Here is a 26,726-nt window from a genome sequence, read left to right as displayed (position 1 = left end):
AGAGTAACATGTTGCATTTGGCAGCTCTAAAGAACAATGTTCAGCTTTCCCTCTGTATCTTTATTTTTTGCCTCACAGATGGAAATGCAGGGTATCCTTATATAGACTTTCCTGCATCATTGTTCTTTAGTAAACTATGCACCAACTCCACAAATACTTGTCCTTGTCATGCAAGGATAGTCTCCTCTCCTCTCCTCTCCTCTCCTCTCCTCTCCTCTCCTCTCCTCTCCTCTCCTCTCCTCAACTGTAAAATCCACCACTCCTGAGGAAGTTCCTGCAAATCAATCAATATGCTGCTGCTTAGCTGTACTGATGAATCCTGGGCTTGTAATGTATTACTGCCTCTTAGGTCAGATCTCACAAGTCACCTTAAGAGCCACTAAGAATTGCTTCAATCTATGAGCCCTGCTGAAGTCCAGTGTAATCACCTTCACACATCAATCATGTATTCAATATAGTGTTTATTCGCGTATTTAAAGCTGCCTTATCTAGAGCAGCCTCATGAAATAAAATGACCGTGAATGGAGAGCTTTCCTGCTTAAAGACCATACGCCTTCCAGACTGGTCAGTTACAGTTGGTATTTTACTTCTCAGCCTTCCTCCCTTACTTTGCACACAAACCAACCCAAGATAGTGAATCCATGACTTCTTGTGTGATCTTGGGCAAAGACACAAATTCTTTGCACCTTAGTTTCCCATCTGTAAATGGGGATAATATATCACTTCCCCAACTCTCAGAAGTGTTGAGGATAAATGTATTTTAAAAAGGTTGTGAAGTGCTTTGTGATGTAATCATGAAAATCACTATATAAGATTGAGATATTATTATTTATTGAGACATTATTATTTATGTACAATTAAATCCGCAGCTCCTTGGGGCTCTTAAATAACTTGGGAATTTTTTTTTAGTTCACCTTTAAAAATGAGCTGATTAAGTCCTTTCCCCTCCCCCCATCCCTCAGCCCTTTGGCTTCCTTTGCTGGGAGCTGGTTTTTACAACCTAGTTAAAACCTTGCTGGAACTTGGCTAGAGCAGAGCTATTTGGTGCAGTTTGATGATGCTGACAGGCCTGAAGCTGGGAGAGAAATCATGCCAGTGTACATTCTCAAATCACTGTAAGCCTTTAGGTCTCATCAGAAAAACATACTCGCTCTCTCTTTTGCTTGTCATCTTTTTCTAGCTCGCCCCTCATTCTGTTGTGTTATCTTACTGGCTCTGTAAAGTGTATTGGGACATAGGTTGTAGGAAAGATGCTATGTGACATATAGCTGTCTAAATAAACCAACTAATATGTTTTTATTTATAAAAGGAAAATAGAGAAGCAATTATTAATTAGGCTTTTTTGAGATCAGCGCTGTGCACTGCCACCAAGTGGCAGCAGTGTTATAGAACAAAGACTTCAGTAATGAGGTTCTGCTTTCCCTGTCAGTGTTACTTGTTTCAAATGATTGTTTTTTAAGGAGCAAAAGAACTAGTTATGTAGGGCTAGAGGAAAAAAACATGGCCTTAGTAAAATATAGATAGAATATATTGTATTCCTACTTGCAAAAAAGCACAATGTTACTTTGAAAATTGGCATGATTATTACTGTGGCTTTAAGTACAGTAGTGGTGAAATATTTGTAAGTGGGAGAGGCTGTTTAGCAGCTGGTAGGGAAATTGACACATCAAAGTACAGAGATGCATGTTTTGGAGGGTGTTACTGGGGAGAGAAGAAGAGGGCTCTTCTGCTGCCATGTGCCTTTAAATGGGAAAGACTTAAGACTTATGATTTTAGATACAGCTGCTCTAATTTAGAAATTATGCCATTGATAGAAACCAGTCTAATAAAAAGTATGGTCATGCATACTTAGTTGCCAGGAATTCTAAATCTCTTCCTTTAACTCCATGGAGCTAGGGCTGGCTTTCCATTTCTCAGGCAACAGATGCAGAAACACAGTCGGCTATTTTCCCATTCCTGTATTTTAAGAAAAGGGTGCATTTTTTTTGCTTGTAATCAGTTGAAAGTGATGTTGCTCACTCAGGCAGCTACTAATAAAATTATATGGTTGACTACTTTATCAGTGTAGCCAAAAAGGCTCAGAACTTCAAAGGCATTTGGGTTCCTAGCTTCCGTTGAACTCAGTGGAAGTTAAGAACCTAAATACCTTTGAGGATCTTGGCCAAAACCTTGGCGAAAGGGGTGGAGACAAGGAACCCTGGGTAAGTTAAAGTTGGCTTGGAAGATAATTCCATCACAATAGCTTTCAGGAGTTCTGTGGTCCCCAGCATGGTATAATTACCATGAGCTACTGGATAGCATAAGTGGCAAAGATATAGGCTTTGGGGTCTGACATTTGAGGCCATGTATAGAGATTTGCCCCCCACCCACATGTCTACACATCCCCGCTAACGGGGGGGCTGAAGTTGCTTACTTGGGGCTATTATATTGTGTCTTGCGTACAACTACAGTAGCATGCAGACACAATATATACTATTTGATTATTTGACTATTAGATTATTACACAGTTAAATAATCTAGTCTAATCTAATAGTAAATTGACTATTATATTGTTAGGTAATAGTCTGAGCTACTTTTCTGATTATAATCTCAGCAGTTCTCTATAGATATTGTGTATAAAATCTACGTTTGAAGGTCTCTTCTTTTTTATTTTTATTTTTATTACTTGGGTTTAAATTTGCTATTTCAGTGTTAATTCTGACGTACTCTTAGGTATTGGGAGTTAAATAGAACAGCTCTTGGCCATTATCATATCAAGTCATAATTTGTGTCTTTCTTTTCTCATTGCTGAGACACGGGTACTTTTGCTGATTTCCCCTGTGAGTATCTTCCATTCATATTGTCTATAGTAGCTCGGAGAAGTGCATTTCACACCATAGCTATTTTGTACATTCTAAACAGTGTAGGCTTCACTAGTCCTGCAAGATGCATAATCCATTACCAAGTATCTTCCTGAGCGTATCGATAATATTGGTATGGGTGTTTCAATATTGATCACACTAGTTTGAATATATATAACTTCACTGTAATTACTATAGTTCCCTTAAGTTTCTCACGTGTCTTTATTGCCATAGGACTCTTGACTCTAAGATCATCTGACTCTGTGTCCCATGCTTTCACCACACCGCTATCCTTCCTCCCTCAAAACGGTCAGTTAAAAACATATATTTATAAAAACAAATACTTCCTCACAGACTTGGCAATGGGAGTTATATGCATCTGTTTCAGTTTTGGCTTTGTAGTCCTCTTCTAACACTGAAACAGTAGACTGGCGGGCTCAGTGCACTGAGATATGGGGATGTGTGCCTTCTCTAGGTGCCTGGTTCAGTCATGATTGTAGAGTGAATTAAAAAACGTATACCATCATCTATTCGGCCTGTTGTGAAATGAGTTGGGATCTCCAATTTTATTCTAGTGAGTAGTTTGTATTGCAAAATTAGGCTCTGTTTTACCTAACACTCTTGCTTGCCTGAGATTGGGGCTCAGCCCTGATGTCTAATCTGACATCCTTTATCGGCACTTAAATTAACATTTAAAATAATAAAAAGAAAGAGACAAAACAAGTAAGTCAATCCAGGGATTCTGAGAGAGTCTGATGCGGTATCCTTATGTTGACTTGCTGTGTGTCATTTAAAAAACAAATATAGTAGCTTCAGATTCCTCAAAGATCAAGAGTAGTCATTCACCATGAGACTGGATCCAACCTCACTGCAGCTCTGACAAATTTCCATTCCACTCATTGGAGGAGTCAACTCTTGATGGCTTTCTCCACAACAAGCTTCAACACAGAAGCAGTATGATATCCATCATTCTTTGCATGACTGGCCTAGGTCAACACTGTTATCATGGGTATCGCCACATGAGCAGGGATTTTAGTGCTACTCAAGTCAAAACCTCATATTTATTACCACCACCTCAATGCTTCCAGGTCTGATTATCTGCAGTGTGACATGAGTTGAGATGATCTTGTTCCTGGGGTGGTACTTAATCATAAAATGGCAGAGTCTGGGGTTGCTTCAGTTATGAGTTGTATCTATGGTCCTCTGACCTGTCCCCTTCTAGCCTCATTCTTTTAAAACAGATTCCCTAAACGATGAATTAGAGGGTGAGTCACTAATGAACATCATGGTATTTTGAATAGGATTGTTGGGTTTTGTACTGGTTTTGAACATTTGTTCTCTCTGTCAGATGCTTTTCTGGGAAAATTCCATTGATTGCAACCCCCCCAAAATAGTTTTGATAGAAAATTTTGATCCATTCCTAAATACTATTTCCATATTACAGATGAGAAAACTTGAGGCACAGAGAAGGGATGTGACTTGCTGAGAACTGTTCTGAGGGCAGTTCCAGCTCGCTCCAAACTGGTTTCCCTGTATTCATCTCGAATTAGCTCACTCCATCAACTTAATGTAACATAAGTCAATCAAGCCTTAAACTCCAGAATTTGCAGTCTTCCTTTGTCTCCTTTAGTTTTCAAGAGGCCGTGTCACATGGGGCTATTGGTACTTTGCTATCCTAGGTCTTTCCCTCTCCTCATTGCTCTCCTTTCTTTATAGCTGGGCTTGTTTTCCTTGTTGGTCCCAGCTATGGGTGGATGCCTCCATGATTGGCAGTTCTGGCAACTGTGCTGGGTTATGATTGCCCTGGTTGCCTGTAAGCCAGAAAGATTCTCTTCTCCATTCTGCCTGTGCTCATGTGGAGTTTATGAACCCATTAGACTTAGCCACAGTCTTATAGGATATGTCTATACTGAAGCTGCACTACAATGACTCACCGGGTAGACATACCCACAGTGACTCTGGAGTGAAATCTGTCTCCTGCTTGTGTCCTCCATAGCACCAGGTAACACTCCTGTCTTGGAGGTTAACGACAGCATGCCTATTGCATTAAAATAAAATGGATTTAAGCCTGAATCAGTTCAAGGAGGAAAACAATCAAAGGACTTCTTTACCATAAAAAGTAGATCCAAAGTGAAACTATGTGAACAACTTTCCATTAATAAAGGATTTATCACTTTGAAAGTATATATTTCTAGGACACCAAAAGGCATAATGCAACAAGAAGTTGACCCAGCTACAAGTCAGTTCTGTTATGAGTGGAAACAGAATTAAACCTGTTAAAAGGGCACATTATTCTCACTTGTCTAATCTAACACACCAAGCCAGACTCTAATAAAACAGCAGAACTCTTCTTGGCAATCAGCTGTATGGAAAGAAAAGTGCTGAAAGGTGTCAGATCTATTTTTTGCACCCACTTGGTAAATTTTTCCTAGTCATTTAATGCATAATTTTGTGCGCAGCACTCGTGTACTGGAGTAGGTGCTACCTTGATGAAAAATGTAACCAGAGATTGTACTGGTTAACATCAGCAATCTCATACTTGTATGAGAAACAAATGCAGGATTGCCATATGCTGATATTTTATGTCTATTTACCATTCTGCTTTTAATAAAATTCACGAGTCCTTCACTTTTATCTTTTAACACATCCTATTGGAGTTTACATTTATTTAAATAATCTTAGGCTTTGTTTGGGTTGGGGAAAAAAGATGGGCTTTTAATATATTAGCCAACATACTTTAAAGTGACACAGTGTGAACAGGACAAGTGGTATTTTAAAATATACTCACTGGTTGAGGTGAATACAGTTCACATTAAAATACAATTTGCCCTGTTTATGGAGAAGTATTAAAATATATCATTTAGCATATTTAAAAATACATCTTTTCCCCTTCCCCCAGTCTGGACATACTCTTACAAGTGTATAGGAATCTTATAAAATTATATAGTTTTGCTTTGGAAATGGATAGATTATTGTGCATCCTGCTTCTGCCATTTCTCACTGAGTCTTCATGTGATACCAAATGATGGATGTTACAGGAAAATCCTTATGATCCTGTGTGATTTGCAGTATAAGGTCAGACACGATTGATGGTTCCCCAGCACTTACAGAAGGCGACAAGGATTGTCAATAACTGAATTGGAAATTGAAGTTTTTGCTATACAATTAAATTGTGCAAACATTGAAGAGATCCAGGGAGTCTCTTAGAATGCCGATACGTTTAGTAATAAATAGCATGAAATAGTAATATTCAAGTGACTTGTGTAATGACAAGTGACTTGTGTAATGACATCATAGACATTTACAAACTCTTCCAAGGCAGGTAATTCCCCGTTTACAGGTGGCGAAAGTGCAACTTTCACTCAGAGGAAGTAATTTAGCCATGATCATTCAGGTCTCATCTACATGCAGTTTTTGTACTCCTAGAACAGTAATGATTTGTAAATTGATACAAAGGGGTACCATGCCCTGGTGTTGACACAGTTATATTGATGTAATGGTTCTTATATTGATATAGCCACCTTTATACTAATGTAACTGTGTCAACATTAGAGATTGTACTGCGTGTCAGTTAAAATTATTTTCTAAACTTTTAGAGTGGTACAAAAAATGTGCATAAATCAGCCCTCAATGAATCTGTGTCTGTATCTGTAGTCCTGTGTATGACCAGTTCCCTCCCCAGCTGGAGATAGTGAATGTACTTTTCAATAATAGGCTTAATTCATACAGATCACATCTCTTAAATGTTTATTTCATACATCTTGGATCAAAATTTGGGAGTTGAAAGAAATGGTGACCTTTTATGTGAATGGACATAAAATGGAATGTTTTCCTTTCCAATGGGCTTTAAGCTAAGTCAATATTAGTCAATCCAAACTAGGTTTGAAATAAATTATTTTTATTTGTTGGCATGTGCTGGAGAACTGCTTTGATCTATCTGTACTTTCACCAAAGGGCAGTCTGACTTTCCATTTGTAGACATTCAGGATGAAAGGGGTTTATAACAGCCACCTTGTGTGGCTGTGCTATTGAACAGATGATATTATTTAGGTAATATCAAATGAATAAAACTAAACATGCTTCAATAACATATTTTTGCAGGCTGAGTGCAATAGTGCTTTTGGAAACTCTTCTATGAGGATTTGAGGAATTTGGCCACATTTGTAACTTATTAACATTAACAATGAAGTTGTTGGGAAGAGAGAACTTTGTACTGTATGCTGTTAATTCATGTTTTAAAAAAAATAAAGTCACTTTTGGATATGGATTTTTTTTATGACAGAGTTTTGGTGTTACCAATTTTAATGAGAGATATTAAAGTTCATCCACTTTCTTTATGATGATAAATAGAATTTGTATATCTTTTTCATCTAGAGGTCTCAAAGTAGATGATAAACCACTGATTATGCTGTATACAACAGCAGAGAGCAGTTCAGAAGGCATGCACAAAGGTGAATTGCAATGCATCATAAATAAACAAGTGGTACCCATTCCATCTTGCTAATGATGCACAAGGAGAATGTCAGTGTTTTTATTTAAGATTTTTTTTAAAAAGCCATGCTTGTTTTTTGCATTTAGAATATTGGATACCATTCTTTACTGAAAGACTTTGGCAGGGTTTGGTGGGATCTGGATGGGAATGTCACATGAAGTTGACACCTAAACTGCAGCTTCTAGATTGCTAATTGAAGTGGCAGGAGATGCTTATTCCTAGGCCTTGTTTAGGTAAAAAGGTACTTTTTTTTTTTAACAGAATTAGCTCAGTTAAGCGGTCTTAACTCAATTGCAAATCCTTCTAAACAACAGAGTAGACGTGGTTTAGCACCCTTAATTTGAAATAGAGTGGTTAGACCTACAGGGTAGGTCTGGTTAGGTCTACAGGGTAGACCTGTAGTTAAGTGGGGGTTTCAGCCAAACTTGATTGAGCTAATTTGATTAAAAACACTTTTTTCTAGGCTATACAAGGCTAGTAACTCATTTTGTCATAACCTGGACTTCCTTCTAGACATTAACTCAAACAGCTTAGCACATTCTGAAGTACCCTGTGGAGTTGCTTTGTGTTAACTAAAATTTTAGAAGATGTAAAGTAGAATTAAGTAACTTGATCTTTCGTTACACCTTTAATCCTAATATAGACAAGTTCATAGAGAAGAGCTAAGGCAATTATTTTAAAACTTTTTTTTTCTCATGATGCATTTGAAGAGATTAATTGATGCCTGTGGCCCAACATATTTTGACTAGAGTGTGGGTTGCTGGATAGGGCAGAGGATGAGAACTTTGGGCTGTAGGACAGTGTTTCCTCTATGCTGCATGGCAGCACAGCCCCACAGTTGCTTAATGAGCCCTGCCCAGCCAGGGGCTCAGGACTTTTGCATGGAGTTTCCTGGCTGGGGAAGGGGCACTTCCTCAGTGATAGCAGCGGATCCCTGCTGAGAACAGAGCAGTGAGTCTCTGTCTGCCCGCACCCCCACTGATCACCTGCAGCAATGAGCCCCAGTGCCTGACGTTCCATCACCCAATACTGGGTTGTGAGCTGTAGTTTGAAAACCACTGGCCTAAGGGATTCTAGTATTTGTCCACATCTGCAACCTGTTCCATGTTAGCCACCTATCCAGTTTTCTTTTACAACAATTAGGTGTGTGCATATATAGTTTTTGCTCTAGCATTTGTGAGTTAAATTCTCTCTCCTCAGCTTGTTAAAATAAAGCATTACAGTGAAGGCCTTTATATTGTTCATGTGTGTGTAAACATATCAATACTTCTCACATATAGTCTGTGCTGCTCACTTTTGTTCCAAAGGAAAGTGATCAGCCATATTTCAGGATCTGGATTTAAAAATATCCATCTCTGCAGATGTTTGTTTAAATAGTCAGGTCTGTTAATAAGTTATCTTAAACTACAGCTGGACTACAGGTCCATTTAAGTATTTGCTCATAAATGTTGTGGGTGGAACAATATGAGCAAGGATATAGAAACAAATCAAAGCAAAATTTTGCCTGAGGTCAGCAGCAAAGCTGGGCTGAAACATAGGCCTGGTTTTCAATGGTGTAGCATTACTGTGGAGGCTTATGAAAAGTAAAAGGGGTTGGAGTGGAAGACTGGAGAGTGAGTTATTCGGGCCAGTCTCTGTTCAGTTAATCTCCTCTACAGCAACATCTCTGTGGTTAAAGTCCTCCAAGGAGGCCATAGGGAGTCTATAACTATGGAAAATCCACACAGCTGAAGAGACAGAGATAGCTAGAGTAATAGTGGGTGGAGTGAAGTAGCGGGTTGTACTGAGTTGAAGGGTACGTTGGAGGAGTACTGTTTTGGCAGGAGGAATGAGACAAATTCAAGTGAGGGAGCCAGAACCTGAAGCAGTAGGTGGAGGAGCTGTGGGGGGTCCAGAGAGAGAAGATGGAGTGGGGGCAGAGAACTCAGAGTGGGTGAGTACAAAAGAGAATGGATCAACAGGAAACTGATGGATTTGTTTGGGAGGAAGTATTGGCTTGAAAGGGGGGAGGAGGAGCAATGAAGTGAAGGATTTTACCGTTATGGTTATATAATGAGAACACGCTTATCAATTGAATATGCAAATTAGATTTTGCTTAATCTGCATGGAGCCTTCTCCACACTTGCAACATGAATGTATGTTAAGTGGAATAGTGACACAAGCTAATTAATAAGGCTTTAGTTTTAAAGCTGGTTTTGGTCTGTGTAGATTAGTGGTCAAGAAACAGACCAGATATTTTAGCCTATTGTTCCCAATGATCTGTATCTTAAGCAGTTAATTGTAGGCAAATTATGAAGGATAGCAAAGTCATACAAAACAACTTCACCCTTGTTATTTTTGTATGTGCTTTCAATGAATATATGTATCCTTGCAATGAATGTATGTCAGAAGCTGCATGAGATTGGATTTTAAATGTATCACAGGTATTTATATACCTTAAAGCCAGATTTTTAGAGTTGTATGTGCAAAAGAATGTGTACAATTTGCATGTATATTTACTTGTTACATATGAACTTGTGATAACTGCATTATCATTTATGCAGATATAGAAAGGTCTTAAAAGCCTGTTTTACCAAAAGAAGTTGGTTCAATAAAATCTTTTATTACATCCCCCACCTCATCTCCCTAATATCTTGGGATCAACACAGCTATAACTACACTATACATATCTAATTTATGAATTCATTTTTGCAAGCACTAGTTCTAAAAATCTAGGTTGTGTAGACTGAGTGTAGGAGTATGACCTGAGGTGACAGGAGATGAGGAGGAAATCTGTCACTTATTCAGATTGTCTCCTGGTTTTTTGGACTACTGTATTTGATATAAGTAAGGTTTTTCAGTCTTATCAAACCATAATCTGCTTGAAAATGTGGCAAATGAGGAAGTAATAATTCATATCTTGCAACAAGGCAGTGGATATTTTCAAATTGCTACAGTTCAGTAAAAGTGTGATGGCACATGACAATGAAGGTATGACCGTAAATCTTACTTCTAGGCAATATTGCTATATACCAGCACACAGTTATTGGATTGCAAAGGGATTCACATTTGATTCCTGATAATATAAAGCCTATTCTCTTGTCTTTAGCTGCTGTTCCAGGAAGGGTTGGTCTCATGAGTATAATATTGCAGTTTCACTGTCCTTATTGGTTGTTTCTGTCCCCCTCTCTTTGTAGCAGGAGAAAACCCTATTGAATTTGACGCTTCCTTAGGTTTCTATGTATGTGCTTGGGTTAGTTCAGTGGTCCCCAACCTTTTGGGGCTGCTGGAGGCGGGGCCACTCATACGCCGGACACCCAGGGGCGGGGCTGTGCACACGCCCAGGGGCGGGGCCGCGCATGTGCCCAGGGACAGGGCCACCCATATGCTGTGTGCCTGGTGCTGGCACCACCCACACGCCATACTGCCAGGGCTGGTGGTGCTTCTGTGCTGCTTCTGTGCTCCGCACCTGGGGCCGGAACAGCCCATGCGCTGCATGCCTGGGGCCGGTGCTGCTCCTGTGCTGCGAGCCCGGGGCGGGGACGCCCATACACCGCACGCCCAGGAGCTGGCAGTACCCATGTGCCGCGCACCTAGGGCTAGCGCCGCTCCTGTGCCGTGTGCCCAGGAGCTGGCACAGCCCATAAGCCACAAGTCCAGGGCCGGCGCCACCCCTGTGCCACGCGCCCGGAGCCAGCATAGCCCTTGCGCCATGCACCCGGGGGGGGGCCGCCCATACGCTGTGCGCCCGGGGGCGGGGTCGGCCCCGATCACTTGGCGGGCGCACAGAAATGGCCCGGTGGGCACCATGGCGCCCGTGGGCACCGCATTGGGGACCACTGGGTTAGTTGTCTTGCTGGTAGGTAATTACCTAGGAACAGAGGCGTTTCAGGGTACTTGAGCTGTTACATTGGTTGCTCTCCATGCTTCCTTGTGTGTGTCAAACACTAGTGACGTGTTATGTTACTATAACGATATGACGGTGCTATGAGGGGCAGGATTTTGATCTTGCACCGATATTTCCAAATGTCTTCACCTCCTATCACCATTAGAGCTGATTGGGAATTTTTTAATATAAGCAATTTTTCATCAGGAAATAGTGCATGGTTGAAACCAAAACAGTTATGTTAAAAAGGACAGACAGAAAAAACAGGAGACTTGGAGGACCGAGTGGATCTTTTTATAGTAAAATTAATGAGAATGAGAAATTGACCTCTGGCTTTTTTTTGTCTTTTACGTAGGGTGACAGTATTATTACAGTACAGCTGCCTGAAGATGTACTTGAAGATGATGTAACTTTTTACTTGGTGTTTACTGGCTCCACTGTCCAACACTGCACAAGCACTAGAAAAATTAATCCTGGGACATTGGAAACCATTGCTCCTGGTATGTGATCTATGTTCTTGGCAAAACGCAGCCTAAAAACATTGTGAAAACTGATGCATCAATGTTTTATTCAAACCTTGTATAATATTGAGAATCTTTATTATTTTCCCCTACTTGCACAAACTTCTAGTGTAAAAGGAAAAAAAGGTTATTTTGGAATAATCATTTTTTAAATCGTGGCTTGACTTGATACCACAGAACAGATGGTTGCAGTGTGTGGGAGCCACAGGGTGGGAGGGAGGGAGTGGAATTGATTGGCAGGGCTGCGGGTGAGTTGGAGCCACTAGGTAAAAGAGGGGAAGGTGTTGACTGCTGGGGGGCACTAAGCATCCACTAATTTTTTTCCCACTCCTGTGGTATGTACTGCCCAGGAAGAGTCATTGTTGGATCCTCTTTGATCCAGACGTCAAGTAAGTAAAGAAGTTCCGCACTTTCTTTCAGTGGCTTCAATACCATAGGAATGAAAAATTTCCAAATGGCATTCCTTACTATTGACCTTTTATTCTGGCTGTTTCTGTACAGCATATTGACACTAGTGTGAGGAAAAATTAATCTAATATTTTGAACTACATAAAAAATATAGCTTTATATAATTTAGTGTATTTCCTGCTTTTTATCTGTCTGGTAAGTAATGTTATAGGAGACATGCATTTTTTACTGGAATTTCCTAATGACAACATGGTTCTGAAGGTTACTGTTATTTGTTTCATCCAGGTAACTGTAAGATTAAAGCAAAGTTGGCCTATCATTCATTCCTTACAGTAACTGCTTGCACTGTCAGGGTAATTAAAGTTACTTTGATAAGCGCAATCTAGTACAAATATTGATTACTAGCACCCAGTGCAATCAATGAGACTGATTTAATTTTCTCACTGAAGTAATATAGAACTGGTAACTCTTTGACTGTTTTTGTGTTGTGTGTAACAAGTCATATAATATCTCTGAGACAGCTTTGGGTGCCATGATCTCATCTCCCTTGGGATCCAAATAGCTGAATTGCCCAGAAAGGAACTGAAACAATTCTATGTTCATTTTCAGCCTGAAAAGTAGCCAGAATACAGTATTTCATTACAAAAGCAATCCATTTCTGTTCTTATGATCCTAACATCCCTGTATTGCAACAAAGGACACCATTTGGGCTTCTGTTTGACATTAATGATTGTATTTGCAATGCTGCTGGAAACTTGTTTTTAATGTGTACATTTCATTTTCAATGATTCTGTCACAGAAGGGACGATTTTGGTGAGGGGCAGTAGTGTGTGTGTGACGGGAGAGGAGATGCGTTGAAGAGTCTGTCTTTTTATCATACTTGAATCTAGAAAGAAATCTATTTAGCCGGTATTGTTCCATGGTTCAGTCTCTCTGCTTGAAGATACTGATTCTAAGAGAATGATCTCTCTTAACTCAGCTTCTCCTCCAGCTGAACTCTACACTGAATCTGTAATCATGTGCTTACCTTGTGTATACAGCCAGTTACGTTGGAAATAATTATGATGACTCGTAGCCAAGTATTATTTGACTTCACTGCAGGATTAATTATGAGGAAGACTCAGAGTGTGGGAGACCAGCCCTTGTTGAAACATCATAGCTGAGGTAATAGGTAATTAATAAGTCCTTTTTTATTACAAAAATTATGAACAAAATTGAATGGCTTTTGCCTAATCCCCACATGACAGAAGTAGGAGGGTATATTATCTGCTAAGCATAAAAGGTAGGGTGAGAGCTCCTGATATTATTGGCACCTTCTCAATATTAGGAGCTTATATATGCAACTGTGCTTGCCCCAAAGCCCCTCCTCCCGCAAAAAAAAAGTATCACCATTTTTCATACTTGGTATCTGATCACCATACATAAAAAAGAGCCTTTGGAGTGGACCAGCTTTCACAGTGGCTAGTGTTTTCCAAGCCCATAAGGGCCTGATTTGTAAGCTAGAGTGTGGTTAGTGCCACAGCCAGCTAACACGTTATAGCATGCAGCATACAGTCATATTTAGAGGTATATTCCTTTGCTAACTCATTGTCCACCCTGCCCAGAGGATTGTGCTTGTGCACCCAGACCAACCAGCTCCTCTCTCATAATTCCCTCATCTTTGCCAGATTTCATGTTGCCAGATCAGATAATGTAGGCACAGGATGAGTAGTTGTTTTTTGCTTTTGCGGGGGGGCGGGAGGAGGGAGAGAAGAAGTAAGTTTAAAGAGAAAAGGGTTTAAAGTATGGATGTGAAGGTTTAACTGGTTAACCGATGGGACTGGAGCAGCTTCCCTGCTTGCCACAGGCAAGGGACTGCTCCAGCCCCATAGGGGGACTGCTCCAGTGCAGCCCCTCTCTGCGGCAGGCCTGGGCGCTCCACAGGCAGAGGCTGCTCCAGTTGGGATATCAGAGCATCCCTTCCTTGCAGGGTGCCTTGGCCCACTGCAGGCAGGGGCTGTTCCAGTGTTCCAGCCAGTGCAGTTCCTGCCTGCTGCGGGAGAGGAGAGGAGCGTTCCAGCACAGTGGTGTTGCCCTCCCCCCCCCCCCCCCCAATCAATTAATTGGCACTTAGACCACTTTTAGAGAGAGAGAATGAGTTCTGAATGGCTCTCAGTTAAGGCTGTAGAGCAGCTGGCTTTTAACTCGAGCTGTAGAGGCTCATGAACTAAGCTCCAGAGGTTTCAAGTTTGGTTCCACCTGTCTGTCTGCTGCACATGCAAGCCATGAAAGGGGAACTGATAGGCTGGAAGTATTTAAAAGTAAACAAACTCCCATAAAGGAAGAGCATTTGATTAGACTGAATAGCGTTAGGCAACTATTTTTTGAAACATGTGACTTTAACTGCTAGTGTCCCTTTCATATCTCATTATACAGCAAAATATTTCATGGTCTGAAAAGTCTTTCTTTAACTAAAAGTTGTTAAGGGCAGAGTCCAAGGCCTGCTACATTTCATCTTGCTCTGAGTAATCTGTTCTTTTACAGTGTGTTTTCATTGTTGGTCATATGATAACTAATCTTTAAAAGAAATCTTTTGACTATTCAAATAGAAGCCTTTACTTCTGTACATGACAAAACTGAAGAGAGGATTTAAATCGGGGTGGGGAACCGAAGGCCCGGGGGCCAGATGCAGCCTCTGGCCTGCCTGGTCTGGCTACGAAGGCTCAGGACTCCCCCCAGCATTTGAGAGCCCATGATGGCGAGGAGTGGTTTTTTTCCCTCACTTGTATGCAGCCCGACAGATTTTTCTGTGGATCAGTGGCCTCCGACCCAAAAATAGTTCCCCACCCCTGATTTAAATGCATAACCAGAGGTTAGAGATAGGGCAAGGCTGTATCTTACAGAGAGATCATTTTAAATCAAAATATTAGATTCTACATTACTTGGTTGTATTGTATATTAAATTAGGTTACCAAATGTGATGTCTTGCAAATGTTCAGGACTTGACAGTCCTCCCAGGATGAAACAGTGGAAATATTCAATAACTCGATAAAATTATCATACAAATGTGTAAGCCAAAACGGATCCGGCTTCTTTTTTCTTGTTGGTCATTTCACTTGTTATGGGTTCACAGAAGGAGTAGCTTAGGCTCCTTTAGACCACAGGCTCCTTTAAACCCATATGTATGATCAGATCTATAGTACAGTTGTGGAATGTATTACAGTGAAACATCTGAGGTTTTTATAAAGGATTTGTTGGTTGATTAGATCTGAAAAGTTCCCACAATGTGTTGCATGGTGGAAGCGGCAATTTGTTAAAAGTAAGATTATAAAATTGTTAAATCTTGCATTCCCATTGCAAATTTCATTCTGAAGTAATGATCGCATCAGCTAAGAAGAGGAACAAAGGTGGGAGAAATCACTGTCAATTACGCTGCACTTCTGCAACAAATGTAAATAGAATACACTTGTCTCAAGGTTGGGGGATGGCAGTCAGGGTTGTTTTCATACAAGGCTTTCTTTCCTTTACTTATTGCTGAGAAGATTAGTAAGAATTTGTACTTTGGCGAACTTTTTAGTTTTGAGATGCAAAGGAGAATCAGCACATCTTTTACCTTTTGATCTCCATGCACATATAGAAACTGTTTGTTACCCCTTTGGATTACAAACCACATATAGTTGTCCGAGACAGGATGTGCCTGTGCCTAAAACGCAAAAGCTACAGCAAAGGATAACTTAAGAGACAGCACATTTTCAACACAAACACCTTTTATAAGATAGAATGAATGTAACAGGGTCTGTCCTCTTCCTTCTCCTACCAGTGCAGGATAGTTCCCATGCTTCAAGGTTAAACACTGTCTTGGACTTAATAGCACATCCGGGCAATTATAATTATCACTTAGTTTACAATCTGAAGGTCTTTTGGGTGGTAATGCTCTTGTTGGTCCTTGCTAGGGAGGTAAAGGATTAATCGGTTACCCAGTAAGCATTAGCCTTATCAGCATGCTTACCCACTAATTGGTTAGTTGGCGGCTCGGTTTGGTCAGGGCAGGCCCTGTCTGTCCTGGCTGGAGCAGCCTCCGGTTGTGCCATGGGCAGGGGGCGGCTCCAGCTGCAAGTGTGGTGGGAGCTGTTCTAGATCTAACTTTTTAAACCAGTTATATGCTTTGTTAACTTTTTAACAAGGAATTTTACATCCCTCGTCCTTGCAGTTCCTAGAGGATGTTTCTCAAACGTGCAGCTCAGAAACCTGCCAGTTACTTAGAACTGTTAAAATAATAATGATAATGACTAATAATGTTTACACTGCTGTGAAATAACCAGATATTTTTATAAAGTTATCGCGGTAGGACTCTGTTTTGCCATTTTGTTGACCATGCTCCATTTCATCTCTTCTCTGGCAGCCTTTTACTGACTTTTCTTTCTTAGCTACATACTTGTTGCCCTGGCTATTCTACAATATACCAATTATTTGCTGCTAACACATACCTGGTATTGCTCTGGTCATTAAGAAGGGGTTCAGGATGGAAATCAGAACAGGGGCTTAGATGTGGGGTCTCAGAGCAGGCGACTGGGGCTGTGGAGGGTGGAGAACTCAGAATTGAGGGTGAGGAGGGACTCTTTGCAGGGGGCTGAGAATGTGGGGGGTGCAGAACTCAGGGATGTAGTGGCGAGAGGCTCAGGGTTGGGGGTGCAAGAGTCAATGCAGGGATTGGGAAGTGTGTGGAGGCTCATGGTGTGGGATGGGGAGTGCAGGAGACAGGCTGAACTCCAGGGCTCCCCAGGGCGGCGGAGTCTGTGCTGCCTAGCCAGTGGCTGCTTGGCCGGGGCAGCGGTAGGGGCTTAGTGCAAGGGGGCACCAGCTTTTATCTCGGCAGGGGGACAAGGCGCGAGCTGGGAATCAGCTTTCCAGGTCCTGGTCCCAAACGCTGCACCTCAGCTTTTTAAATTTATTAAATTGCCGCAAGGCTCTTATTACATTTAAAAGGCAGAGCTGCAGTGGGGTTAGCTCCCGGGCCGGGAGCTAACCCCGCTGTGGCTCTGCAGTTCCTCCCCTTATCGACTAATCAAGTAGTCTGGAATTTCCATCGATTACAGGCAGTCCCTGGGTTACGTACAAGATAGGGACTATAGGTTTGTTCTTACATACAAATTCAACTTAAGTCAGAACTGGCTCCAGTTTCAGCCGCTGCTGAAACTGATCAGCGGCTGACTACAGGAAGCCCTAGGCAGAGTGGCTCTGCTCCCGGCTTCCTGGAATCAGCCGCTGATCAGTTTCAACAGTGGCTGAATCTGGACTCCTGGGACAGAACAGCTGGGGCGCTGCCGGGTAGGTCCCCGCAGGACCAACCCGGCAGCACCCCAGCTGCTCTACCCCAGGCGTCCCGCAACAAAAGCCTGGTCTGCTGGGGGGGGGGGGAGCCACTAGCGCCTCTGCGGCTTTGCTCCGGTCTCCCTGCTGTGCTGGGGGAGTTCCCCCCAGCACAGCAGGGAGACCCGAGCAAAGCTGCACAGGCGGCGGGGTTCCCCGCCTCTGTGGCTTTGCTCCGGGGCAAAGGAGCAAAGCCGCACGGGCAGCGGGGTCGCTCCGCCTCTGCGGCTTTTCTCGGGTCTCCCTGCTGTGCTGGGGAGTTCCCCCCAGCACACCAGGGAGACCCGGAGCAGCTTTTCTCGTCCCGGAGGACGCGGTGGCGGGACCGCTGCGCTCTGGGCGGTCCCACCGCCTGCGAGCTCCGGGGCGAGAAAAGCCCCGTTCGTAAGTGCAGATCCGACATAAGTTGGATCCGTGTAAATCGGGGACTGCCTGTACTCAGTTAGCTGTTTAAATGCAATTTAAAAGGAAGTATGATTATAATCCAACAGCAGGTGGGGATCCAACAAGTATGTTAAAAGGGACTTATGCAGCCTAGAAATAAGCAGGTCTCAGTAAAAGAAGTTTCAGAAGAGTATAACACAGACTATTGGTCCCTTATTGGAAAATTAAATTATTACTGCTAATGCCTCTCTAAAGATGTTATGGAATTGTAAGGGGATATATATAGTATCAGAGGGGTAGCCGTGTTAGTCTGAATCTGCAAAAGCGACGAGGAGTCCTGTGGCACCTTATAGACTAACTGAAGTGTAGGAGCATAAGCTTTCGTGGGCAAAGACCCACTTCGTCAGACGCATGCATCTCGTTCCACGAGGAGTACAGATAGTTCGGAATGGCTACGTAGTTCGAACTATCTAGCCCGTGCCACGTGTAGCCGCGCGGCACGGGGTTCGCACTAGCCGGTTTTTAAAAATGGCGGCGCCGGCTTTATGCTAATGAAGCCCGGGAAGTTCAAATCCCGGGCTTCATTAGCAAGTTCGGTATGCATACATTACCCCGCTAGTTCGAACTAGGGGGGTAGTGTAGACATACCCTAAGGTGCCACAGGACTCCTTGTCGCTTTTTAAGGGGATATAATGGACCTAAAAATTAAAGCAGAAGCTTCACTGGAGTTAAAAAGTTGTAGCTAAATTTAGGACAAAGAACCATTGTAAAACTGAAGAATGTAGAATGTATGACTAGAGACTTATTTTTAAAAATATACTGTTGTTTGGGGTTGAAAATCGTGGTTACACTGTCCAACTTTCAGCTACTCAAATCAAATCCATGGCAAAGCTAATATTTGCTAATACAATATTAAATATGAACTAGATGATCATGAAGACTATCTAGTTAGTTACTTTCAGTAGCTCTTTTTACCAACCTAAGTGCACATCAAGTGGTATAATGCAGTTAAACCATTCTGTTAGCTCCAGTATAGTGGCATGGGACATTGATTTTGCGTTACCATTTTCCTTTCTCTTTCTGAAATGAATCATTTCACCAAATTGCTGGCTATTTGTTTTCCTGTTTGAGCTCATATTTATAAACCATAATTTGTAGTGTGTTCATTTATGCTAGAAGGAAATGCTGATGCTGCAGAATAGTTTGAGCTTTACATCTTGTTTGGTACTTTGTGGTGATATTTATCTATCTTAGGTTTTTATTTAGTCTTTATTTTCACAGTATTTGAGAGCCTCGTAGGTTTACTGAATTGATCTTAACACTGCTCCTGTGAAACAAGACGGTGGTTGGGTAAGGCCAAGAGACTGTCTGCAGGCGGTATCAAACCTGGGATCTCTGGAGCTTCTACTTCATGAGCTAAAAGCTACTAGTTGAGGCTGTAGATTAGATTTCTTGTCTTCATATGCGAGCTCAGGAACAATACATCATATCCAGATGGTATGTGAGTTACACTCGTATCCCCATTTTACAGATTGTGAACTGCATCCCAGAGAGGCTAATTGATTTGCACAAAGTCACATAGGAAATTCGATAGACTATGAAATTGAACCTGAGTCTCCTAAGTCCCATTTAGTGCCCATTGTTTAAGGTTATGAGGTGGGGGATCTGCGGACAGGGCCCTGGACTGCTATGTGCGAGCTCATTTTAAGTGAGTTACCTTATTTAACATTTTTATTAATCTATTTTAAGGCTTTCCATTTAACAGTAGTATAGGAAGTTAGTACTGAAATGAGAGCAGGAACCAAGCCCTTTATTGTTTAGTCGCATTAACAGTATTTGTCTGCAAGCAAACAAAACTTGACTATTATCATACTGGTGGGTTAAGAAATGTCATATCTGTGAACCATGCCATTTTAATAAAGAAAAATGCCATACCATTGACTCCATGTTCACTGTAGTATTTTAGAACATATCACTTTCAGAAGTTGTCCTGTCTAATGGGGGAGTTTTGTAGTGGTTTCAATAGTAGCATAATTAGGCTCTTAAATATCATTTGTGTCTCTCTATGTTGGTTGCTGTTTGCCAACAGTTACCATGCATTTAGAGTACCCTGATTATTTTCTCTTTTGAATATGTGGAAATACTATATTTCCCTTACTACTGCATAGTTCCATAACTTTCAAAAAATGTTGAATTTTTAATAGTGTTCACTATATTTGTCCTTAATTATTCGTTAAGAGTAGGTCTTGCTTACATTTTTTGTAATTCCTTTAATCTTTGGACTTTTTTCTATTTGACTGCTGCTGTTTAAAGTGAAATAAATTGCAACCACACGACGAATATCTTAATTTAAAATATATACTTGTGTTTGCATTTTTTAAAAGCATATGTCCAAGCTTATTCTCCTCCAACTCTGAATGTTTCCCATCTAGGAAACTACTGTTAAAATAAAAGCCTGCCCTCACTACTTTATTTAATAATTTTGTACTGGAAGACCAAAAGAATAAACAAGTTGTGTAACAAGTAATGTCTTGGCAATAATATCATGTGGACTTGTATTAGAATATTCTTAATAATGAAACCTCTACAAAGCTAAAATAGAGAGAGATGATGTAACCAAAACATTTCCACATTGCAGTCTCTCTGGTATACTGTGGTGCGTTATGCAGACTTAAAGACATGAAACCAACTAAATGACATATGTCATAGGAAAAAGCTGGTGAATACTATATGGAGAGTATCTATGACTGAGTGTTTGCAAGCTATATAATGCCAAAGTTTTTATGACAATCCTACAAACCATTAAGTATGTGTGGAAGAGGTGGAAAGATTTACGGTAGGGAATAGATTTTAGTGTTGAAGGTTTAAAATGCTGAATGTGGCCATTTCTCCATTGTTGTTGCAATATCTATTTGCGTCAGTCACCATGTATTAAATCCATGTGCTGCAAACGGTGGGCACATTAATAATATATAAATCACACATACACACTCTTAAATTACAAATGCTCAGTGCTAGATACCCTAAGCAAAAGAATAAACTGGCAGCAGCAGTTAGATCTCTTAACCTTTGTGTTACTAGCCACTAAGGGGCAATGCCACTGACACAAAGCCAATACATTGCGTACAAAATAGGTAATTGTTTATACTAGGCATCTTTTCCAGTTTAAATCCTTTTGTAGAAAAAGTTCAAATCACCATGACAGAGACATGGTAGAGGATACAATTAGCACAGGAATCATGAGTCACCTAGTAAAGCAAACCCACCATGTTCTTCCAACATAACTTTAAATAGCTGCTGAGGCCAAGAACCTATTGTTTGTTGTATTAAATATGAATTCTGAAAATAGAGGTTTGGACAGGATTTCCACTGTCAGCTGGGTAGGAAGTGAAATCATGTTTTAAGGCATTCATTGTCTTTGTTTAGCTAGAACAGTGTTTTGTCTCCGTGTGTGCTTTGTTTAATGATAAGAAGCCTCCAGAGAAATACCATCCTTCTTAATGCACCCTTAGTTTTAAGCAAGAAAATGTACGATACTTTTATAAATTAGACCCAGCCTGGCTGTATATCTGGAGTGGGCAATCGTTTTTGAAGAGGGGCCACTTCACAAATTTCTGAAGTGGTCATGAGCTGCCCCGAGTGGAAGGGGTGGAACCAGGAGGCTTCCTGTGCTCCCCTGCCCACAGACCCTGATTGGCCTGGGGTGGAGGGAGCATGTAAAGTCTTTGAGCCCGGCCTCCCAGTGCCTAGAGAGAACTTCCAGGTGTTTTGAAGAGCTGGTGTTCCCTCTGGTGCCACGTGCCCATGGCAGGGGAGAGGACACTTCACATGTTTCCCCATCCCCAGGTCTCGATTGGCCTGGGGGCAGGATAGTAGCAGGGTGGTTGCAGGCCAGATCAACCAGCATGGTAGGGATTCAGGTGCAAGGAGGGCCTGTGAGGTCTGGGAGAGAGTGTTGGTGAAGGAGGCAGATGCGGCTTGGGGCACAGGATTGGGGTGCAGGGTTTGTTTGTGACCTAGGGCAGAGGACTGGGATGCCGGGGTTTGGGTTGTGACCTAGGACAGGAGGAGTTTGAGATCTGGAGCAGGGGATTGGGGTTGCAGGGTCTGGATGGGGGTATGGGCTCAGGAGGGGGGCAGATGTGGGGTAAGGGAGTAGGAGTGGAGGAACCAGAGGGCTGGGGAGGGGGGGGGGGGAAGAGGCAGGCTCTGGCCTGGAGACTTACCTATAAGACTCCCAACCAGCAGCCCAGCACATTTCTCAGGCAGCCTCCCTGCCTGCCCCACCCCTGCCAGATGCCAGGGGCCAATTGCTCTTGAATAAGAGCCTGAGGGGATGGAGGAGTGGTGCTTCACTCACTGTTGGGGTTGCCAGGTGTCCGGTATACCGAAAATGTCTGGTATTTTCTGATTTTTTTTTCCTGGCCAGGAGGTGAAAATACCAGACACCTGGCAATATGACGACACACTTAGCAACTGGGCCCAGCCCCCAGCCTCCCTCCAAGCCCCCAACACTCCCTACCCCCGGACCCACTGCTTATCTGGTTTTGTGGGGAAGCTGTGTTCTGGCTTGATCAAGAAAACAAAATGGCTGCTGGCAAAAAGCCTAAAGACCATGGGGAAGCAATGCCTTTCCTGGGTCTTAGTGCTCAACCCCTCCCCTGTTCCTATCCCTAATCTGACTCTGCATGTACTCTGAAGGGGCCATGCTATTTTATTTTATTTTATTTTATTTTATTTTATTTTATTTTATTTTATTTTATTGGCTTAACTCTCAAAGTCCCTCTTTTTTCCCCCCCTCAACAACCTTGGTCTCCCTCCTTTTTTCCCCAGTGGTCTTTTTTTGGGGGGGGGAGAAGCAGAGGGAGGTGTTCAGTATTTTTAGTTAAACCATCTGGCAACCCTACTCGCTGCCTGTTAGTGTTCAAACAGGCAGCTCCCATTGGCTGGTGCTAGAGGTGGGAGAAGCATGTGAAACACTACTCCCCTCTCCCCCCTGCTCACGGTTTGTGGTGGACCACAAACTCTCCAGTAGCCGCTTTTCTGAGTGGCGTGTGGGGGTGGAGAAGCAGGGGTATCTGCCTGTGACTCCCTGCTACGTCCGTGGGTCAGATCTGGTGGCTTGGTAGGCCGGATCTGGCCCACAGAGGGTGTTTTGCCCAGGCCTGTTGTATCCTGTAAGTTAACCATTGGCAATTAACTTTTTGTAACTTCCACTTTTTTTTCCTGTGTATTTTTGTGGTGTGTCCATGCATAAGTAAGTACAGGTGGGTGAGAAGCCTATTTTAATTTGTTGTGTTTATATGTCATGCTGTTTCCTGAAGCAAATTCAGCTTCTAGCTAGGAGAGTGTATGTAATACAGCATTACAGCTAGTACAGGTTAGACTGGTAACCATAACTAGATTTGTCTTTTTACAAATGTGGGGGATTAAGTGACTCCATAGTTCAAGTTGTAGGACTCTTTCATTGTAAGATGACTTTTGGCTTCACTTCCAATGTCTGTTTCTTAAAAAACAAAAAAACAAAAAAAAAAAAAAAACTGGTTTCTGTGTAATTTTTTTCATTTTGATCCCCTACCTGGAGAAGCAGAAGTTTGTGTGTGTGTGTGTGTGTGTGTGTGTGTGTTAAGTTGGAGGTTAATGAGACAAGCCAAATTTGTTATGAAACTTGGGAAAATGGATGGCATTTCACTTCCTAAAAATGTTCTTAACACTGACCTGTTTGTGAGCAAACATTGGTTTCTTATCAGCACTGAACCTCTCAACACAGTGTATGTCCGGACGCTGGGGAAGAAATGTACCAGCCAACATTGAATGGCAGGTGGGCGGAGTTCAAGTTGTTAGGGTGGTTTATAGCTCAGTAAAAGATTCTTCAGAGGAGAAAGTTGTTTCCTTGCTTCACCTTACATGCTCTTTTTTTAATGCTGTAGATTTTGCTATTTGTTTACAAAGAGAGGGCATTGTGTAGAAGCTTGCCATAGCTCAAATTCAGTCTGAGCCTATCTGCACCAATACCTGCTTTTCATGTATTTATAATATGCCTACTGATATGCTTGGTACCTCTCAAAAGAGAAGGCAGACATGCTCACTGGCCAGCATATAAACTAAATCAAAGCTAACAAGATACAGGAGAGTGACTTGTGGGAGGATTGTACTTTATTGGGTGATTTTCTTTTCTGTTTGCCTCTCATAAAACCAGTCTCATTCTAGGCACATCCTATTTTTCTGGTACAACCCAACCCCTACATTACTTAAGTTTTAAAGCAATAAGAAGTAGGGATGTTAAATTGCGGTTAATTGCAGAAATGTACGCTGGGGCTCTTCTACGTTTAAAGGAGGAATGCGGAACTCTGCCTGCAGCCCGGGACCAGCGGGAAGTCCCGCTGACTCCTGGCTGCATGTGGCGTGTCTGCTTTGAAATGTACAAGAGTCCCCAACAGGGGTGCTTGTGCATTTCAAAGCCATGGAACCTAGGGTCAGCTTCTGGCATTTCAAAGGGGCAGCTGCCATGGAGCTCGGGATCAGCTGAGCACTCCCCAGCTGTCCCCGGGTTCTGGGGAAATGCTGCTTGGAACCCGGGGTCAGCTGGGGACTCCCAGCTAATTCTGGGCTCCACGCAGCAGCAGAACCTGGAGTCAGCTGGGGTTTCCCTAACTGACCCCGAGTTCTACGCAGCATTTCCTCAGAAACTGGGGTCAGCTGGGGAGAGACCCCGGGTTCTGTGGAAATGCCTCTCAGAACCCAGATCAGCTGGGGAGTGCCCAGCTGACCCCTGGTTCCTTGGCAGCTGCCCCTTTGAAACGCCAGAGGTGGTGTTTTAAAGGGGCAGCCACCGCACAGCTGAGTTGAGGATCAGCAGTGCGACAGCTGCCCCTTTGAAACGCCACCACTTTAAAGTACCCCTTCCTCCTCTCCCCTTTGCTGCCTCTATCTCATAGAGGGGAATCGACTAGTCGACTATTCTTTAATATCCCTAATAAGAAAAAGCTGTATATGGATTTTGGTTATCCTAGGTTTACCATTTAGGAGGTGTTCTTGATCTAACAGACAAACTCTCTAAAATGTATAGTAGATTAGGAGCTAGGAACTGTGTGTCATTCCATGGGGAAGGGTGACCACAGCTCTTCCAGGAACTAAAATTAGGCAAATTGACTGAGGTTGTGATACCTCCAGAGAAGTATCACCACCTGGAGGGGCACACATTAGTTCAAACTGAATTCTCCGGAGACTAACAGACAAAGAAAGGCTTTCTGGGTAAATAATTCCTCTTTTAAACGGGCTCAAGCGTGCCTTTCTCATCCTGCAGATAGTTAGATGCTTATGTCCAAGTTAAGGATGTTAAGAGGCAGGTAACTGACTAATCGTGTAGTCCTGGGGTCAGCAACCTTTCAGAAGTGGCATGCCAAGATCTAACTTATTCACTTTTATTTATGGATCTGTGTGCCAGAGGAGGGGGAGCTAGCTGAGTATGGTGATCATATTTTCTGAACCAGCTGCAGCTTGGTTTAATTTAAATTATTAAACAGATTAAGCATTTTAACTTTCTACTGTTTGTTTATCAAACTTCATTTTAAATAAAGTAAATATTAATTTATGTTCAACACAAAAGGTTTCAATGTTTTCTTTATTTTTGGCATGGGTGGTGACCTACAGAAAAATAGTTGAGAACCAAACAAGTGAGAAGCAAAAAACCTCCTGAAAACCTCACTCCTTTGATGCTCCAGACCCACGGGGCAAGGGCAAGGGGCAGGGAGGACTAAGGTTCAGGGCTTCCTATAAGTCAGATTTACTTTTCTGGGGGTTTCCGATAGTCAGCAGCATAGGAGTGGGGGCACAGCAGATACAGTGCTAAGAGGAACCAGCTTTTAAGCTGGCTCCCCCAGCACTGGCTCCCCCAGCACTGGCTCCTGTTCTCCCCTTCCTACCCCACCCTTGCTGCCTGAGGCAGAAAGGGGGGGCATGAGCAGTCAACTACTTGACTACTCACTTACATCCCTGGTCCGAGGGGACCCTAGTCCTTGGGAAAGGGTTGGAAGGACTTTGGCCTACTGTAAAACTGATAGATAACCTCTGGTAAGCTATTAGAATGCACATGCTTACAATGGTCTATGTGTTATCTAGATACATGTCAGTCTGGCTTCAGGCCTGATTTTGCAACAGAAACCACCTTGGTTGCCCTGATAGACAGGGGGAATTCATCCCTGTTAATTCTCTTGGACCTCTTGATGGCTTTCCATACCATTGACCACGGTATCCTTCTGGACTGCCTGGTAGAGTTGGGTATCAGAGGAAGTGTTTTCCAGTGGTTATGGTCTTACCTGTTGGGATGCTTTCAGAGGGTGGAGCTAGGTGGCTGCTGCTCAATCCCGTGGCAAGGTTCCATCCTGTCCACTCTACTAACATATTCATGCAACTTCTGGCAGAGGTCATAAAGAGATTTAGAGGACAGTGCCATCAATATGCAGATGACACCCAACTCTTTTTCTCTGTGACATTGGATCCAGGTATGGCAGCGACCCGTCTGAACCAGTGCCTGGAGGGGGTGATGGACTGGATGAAGTTTAATAAGCTGAAGCTGAATCCAGATAAGACCGGGGTCCTGTGAATAAGGAAGCCATCTGTTCGGGGATGTGGTGTGTAACCAGTTCTGGATGGTGTAGCAGTGATCGGGTCAGAGCATCTCTGAGCCCCCTACCCTCTCTCCGCTTCTATCCCCTTGTGGCCCCTATCGAGCCACTCCCCTCACAATCATGGGGGAGGTCCCCTTTTCTAGCTTCTTCCATGTCCACCGCCTCGCCTGTTGGTTGCTCATCCAGCTGTGAAGATCCCCGTTTCCTGTCGTCCGCTCCATCCCCGGGGCTACCTTT

At 42.6% G+C, this 26,726-nt stretch overlaps 1 protein-coding gene across 6 annotated transcripts in view; it reads left to right on the top strand.

Annotated features, from left to right (window-relative positions):
• The window catches only part of AKAP13 (A-kinase anchoring protein 13), a 378,791-nt gene that overhangs the window by 121,718 nt on the left and 230,347 nt on the right, over nt 1–26,726 (top strand). For all 6 annotated transcript variants that reach the window (XM_075897025.2, XM_075897027.2, XM_075897026.2 and 3 more), the window contains exon 6: nt 11,553–11,697. In XM_075897025.2, the coding sequence (XP_075753140.2) occupies nt 11,553–11,697 (145 nt within the window). The remainder of the gene's footprint in view (nt 1–11,552; nt 11,698–26,726) is intronic.

The sequence above is a fragment of the Pelodiscus sinensis genome, chromosome 14 (assembly GCF_052426305.1).
Source record: "Pelodiscus sinensis isolate ZL-2025 chromosome 14, ASM5242630v1, whole genome shotgun sequence".
NCBI lineage: Eukaryota > Metazoa > Chordata > Testudines > Trionychidae > Pelodiscus > Pelodiscus sinensis.
Note: the sequence above shows the minus strand (reverse complement) of the source record. Positions and strands in the feature narration are given on the sequence as shown.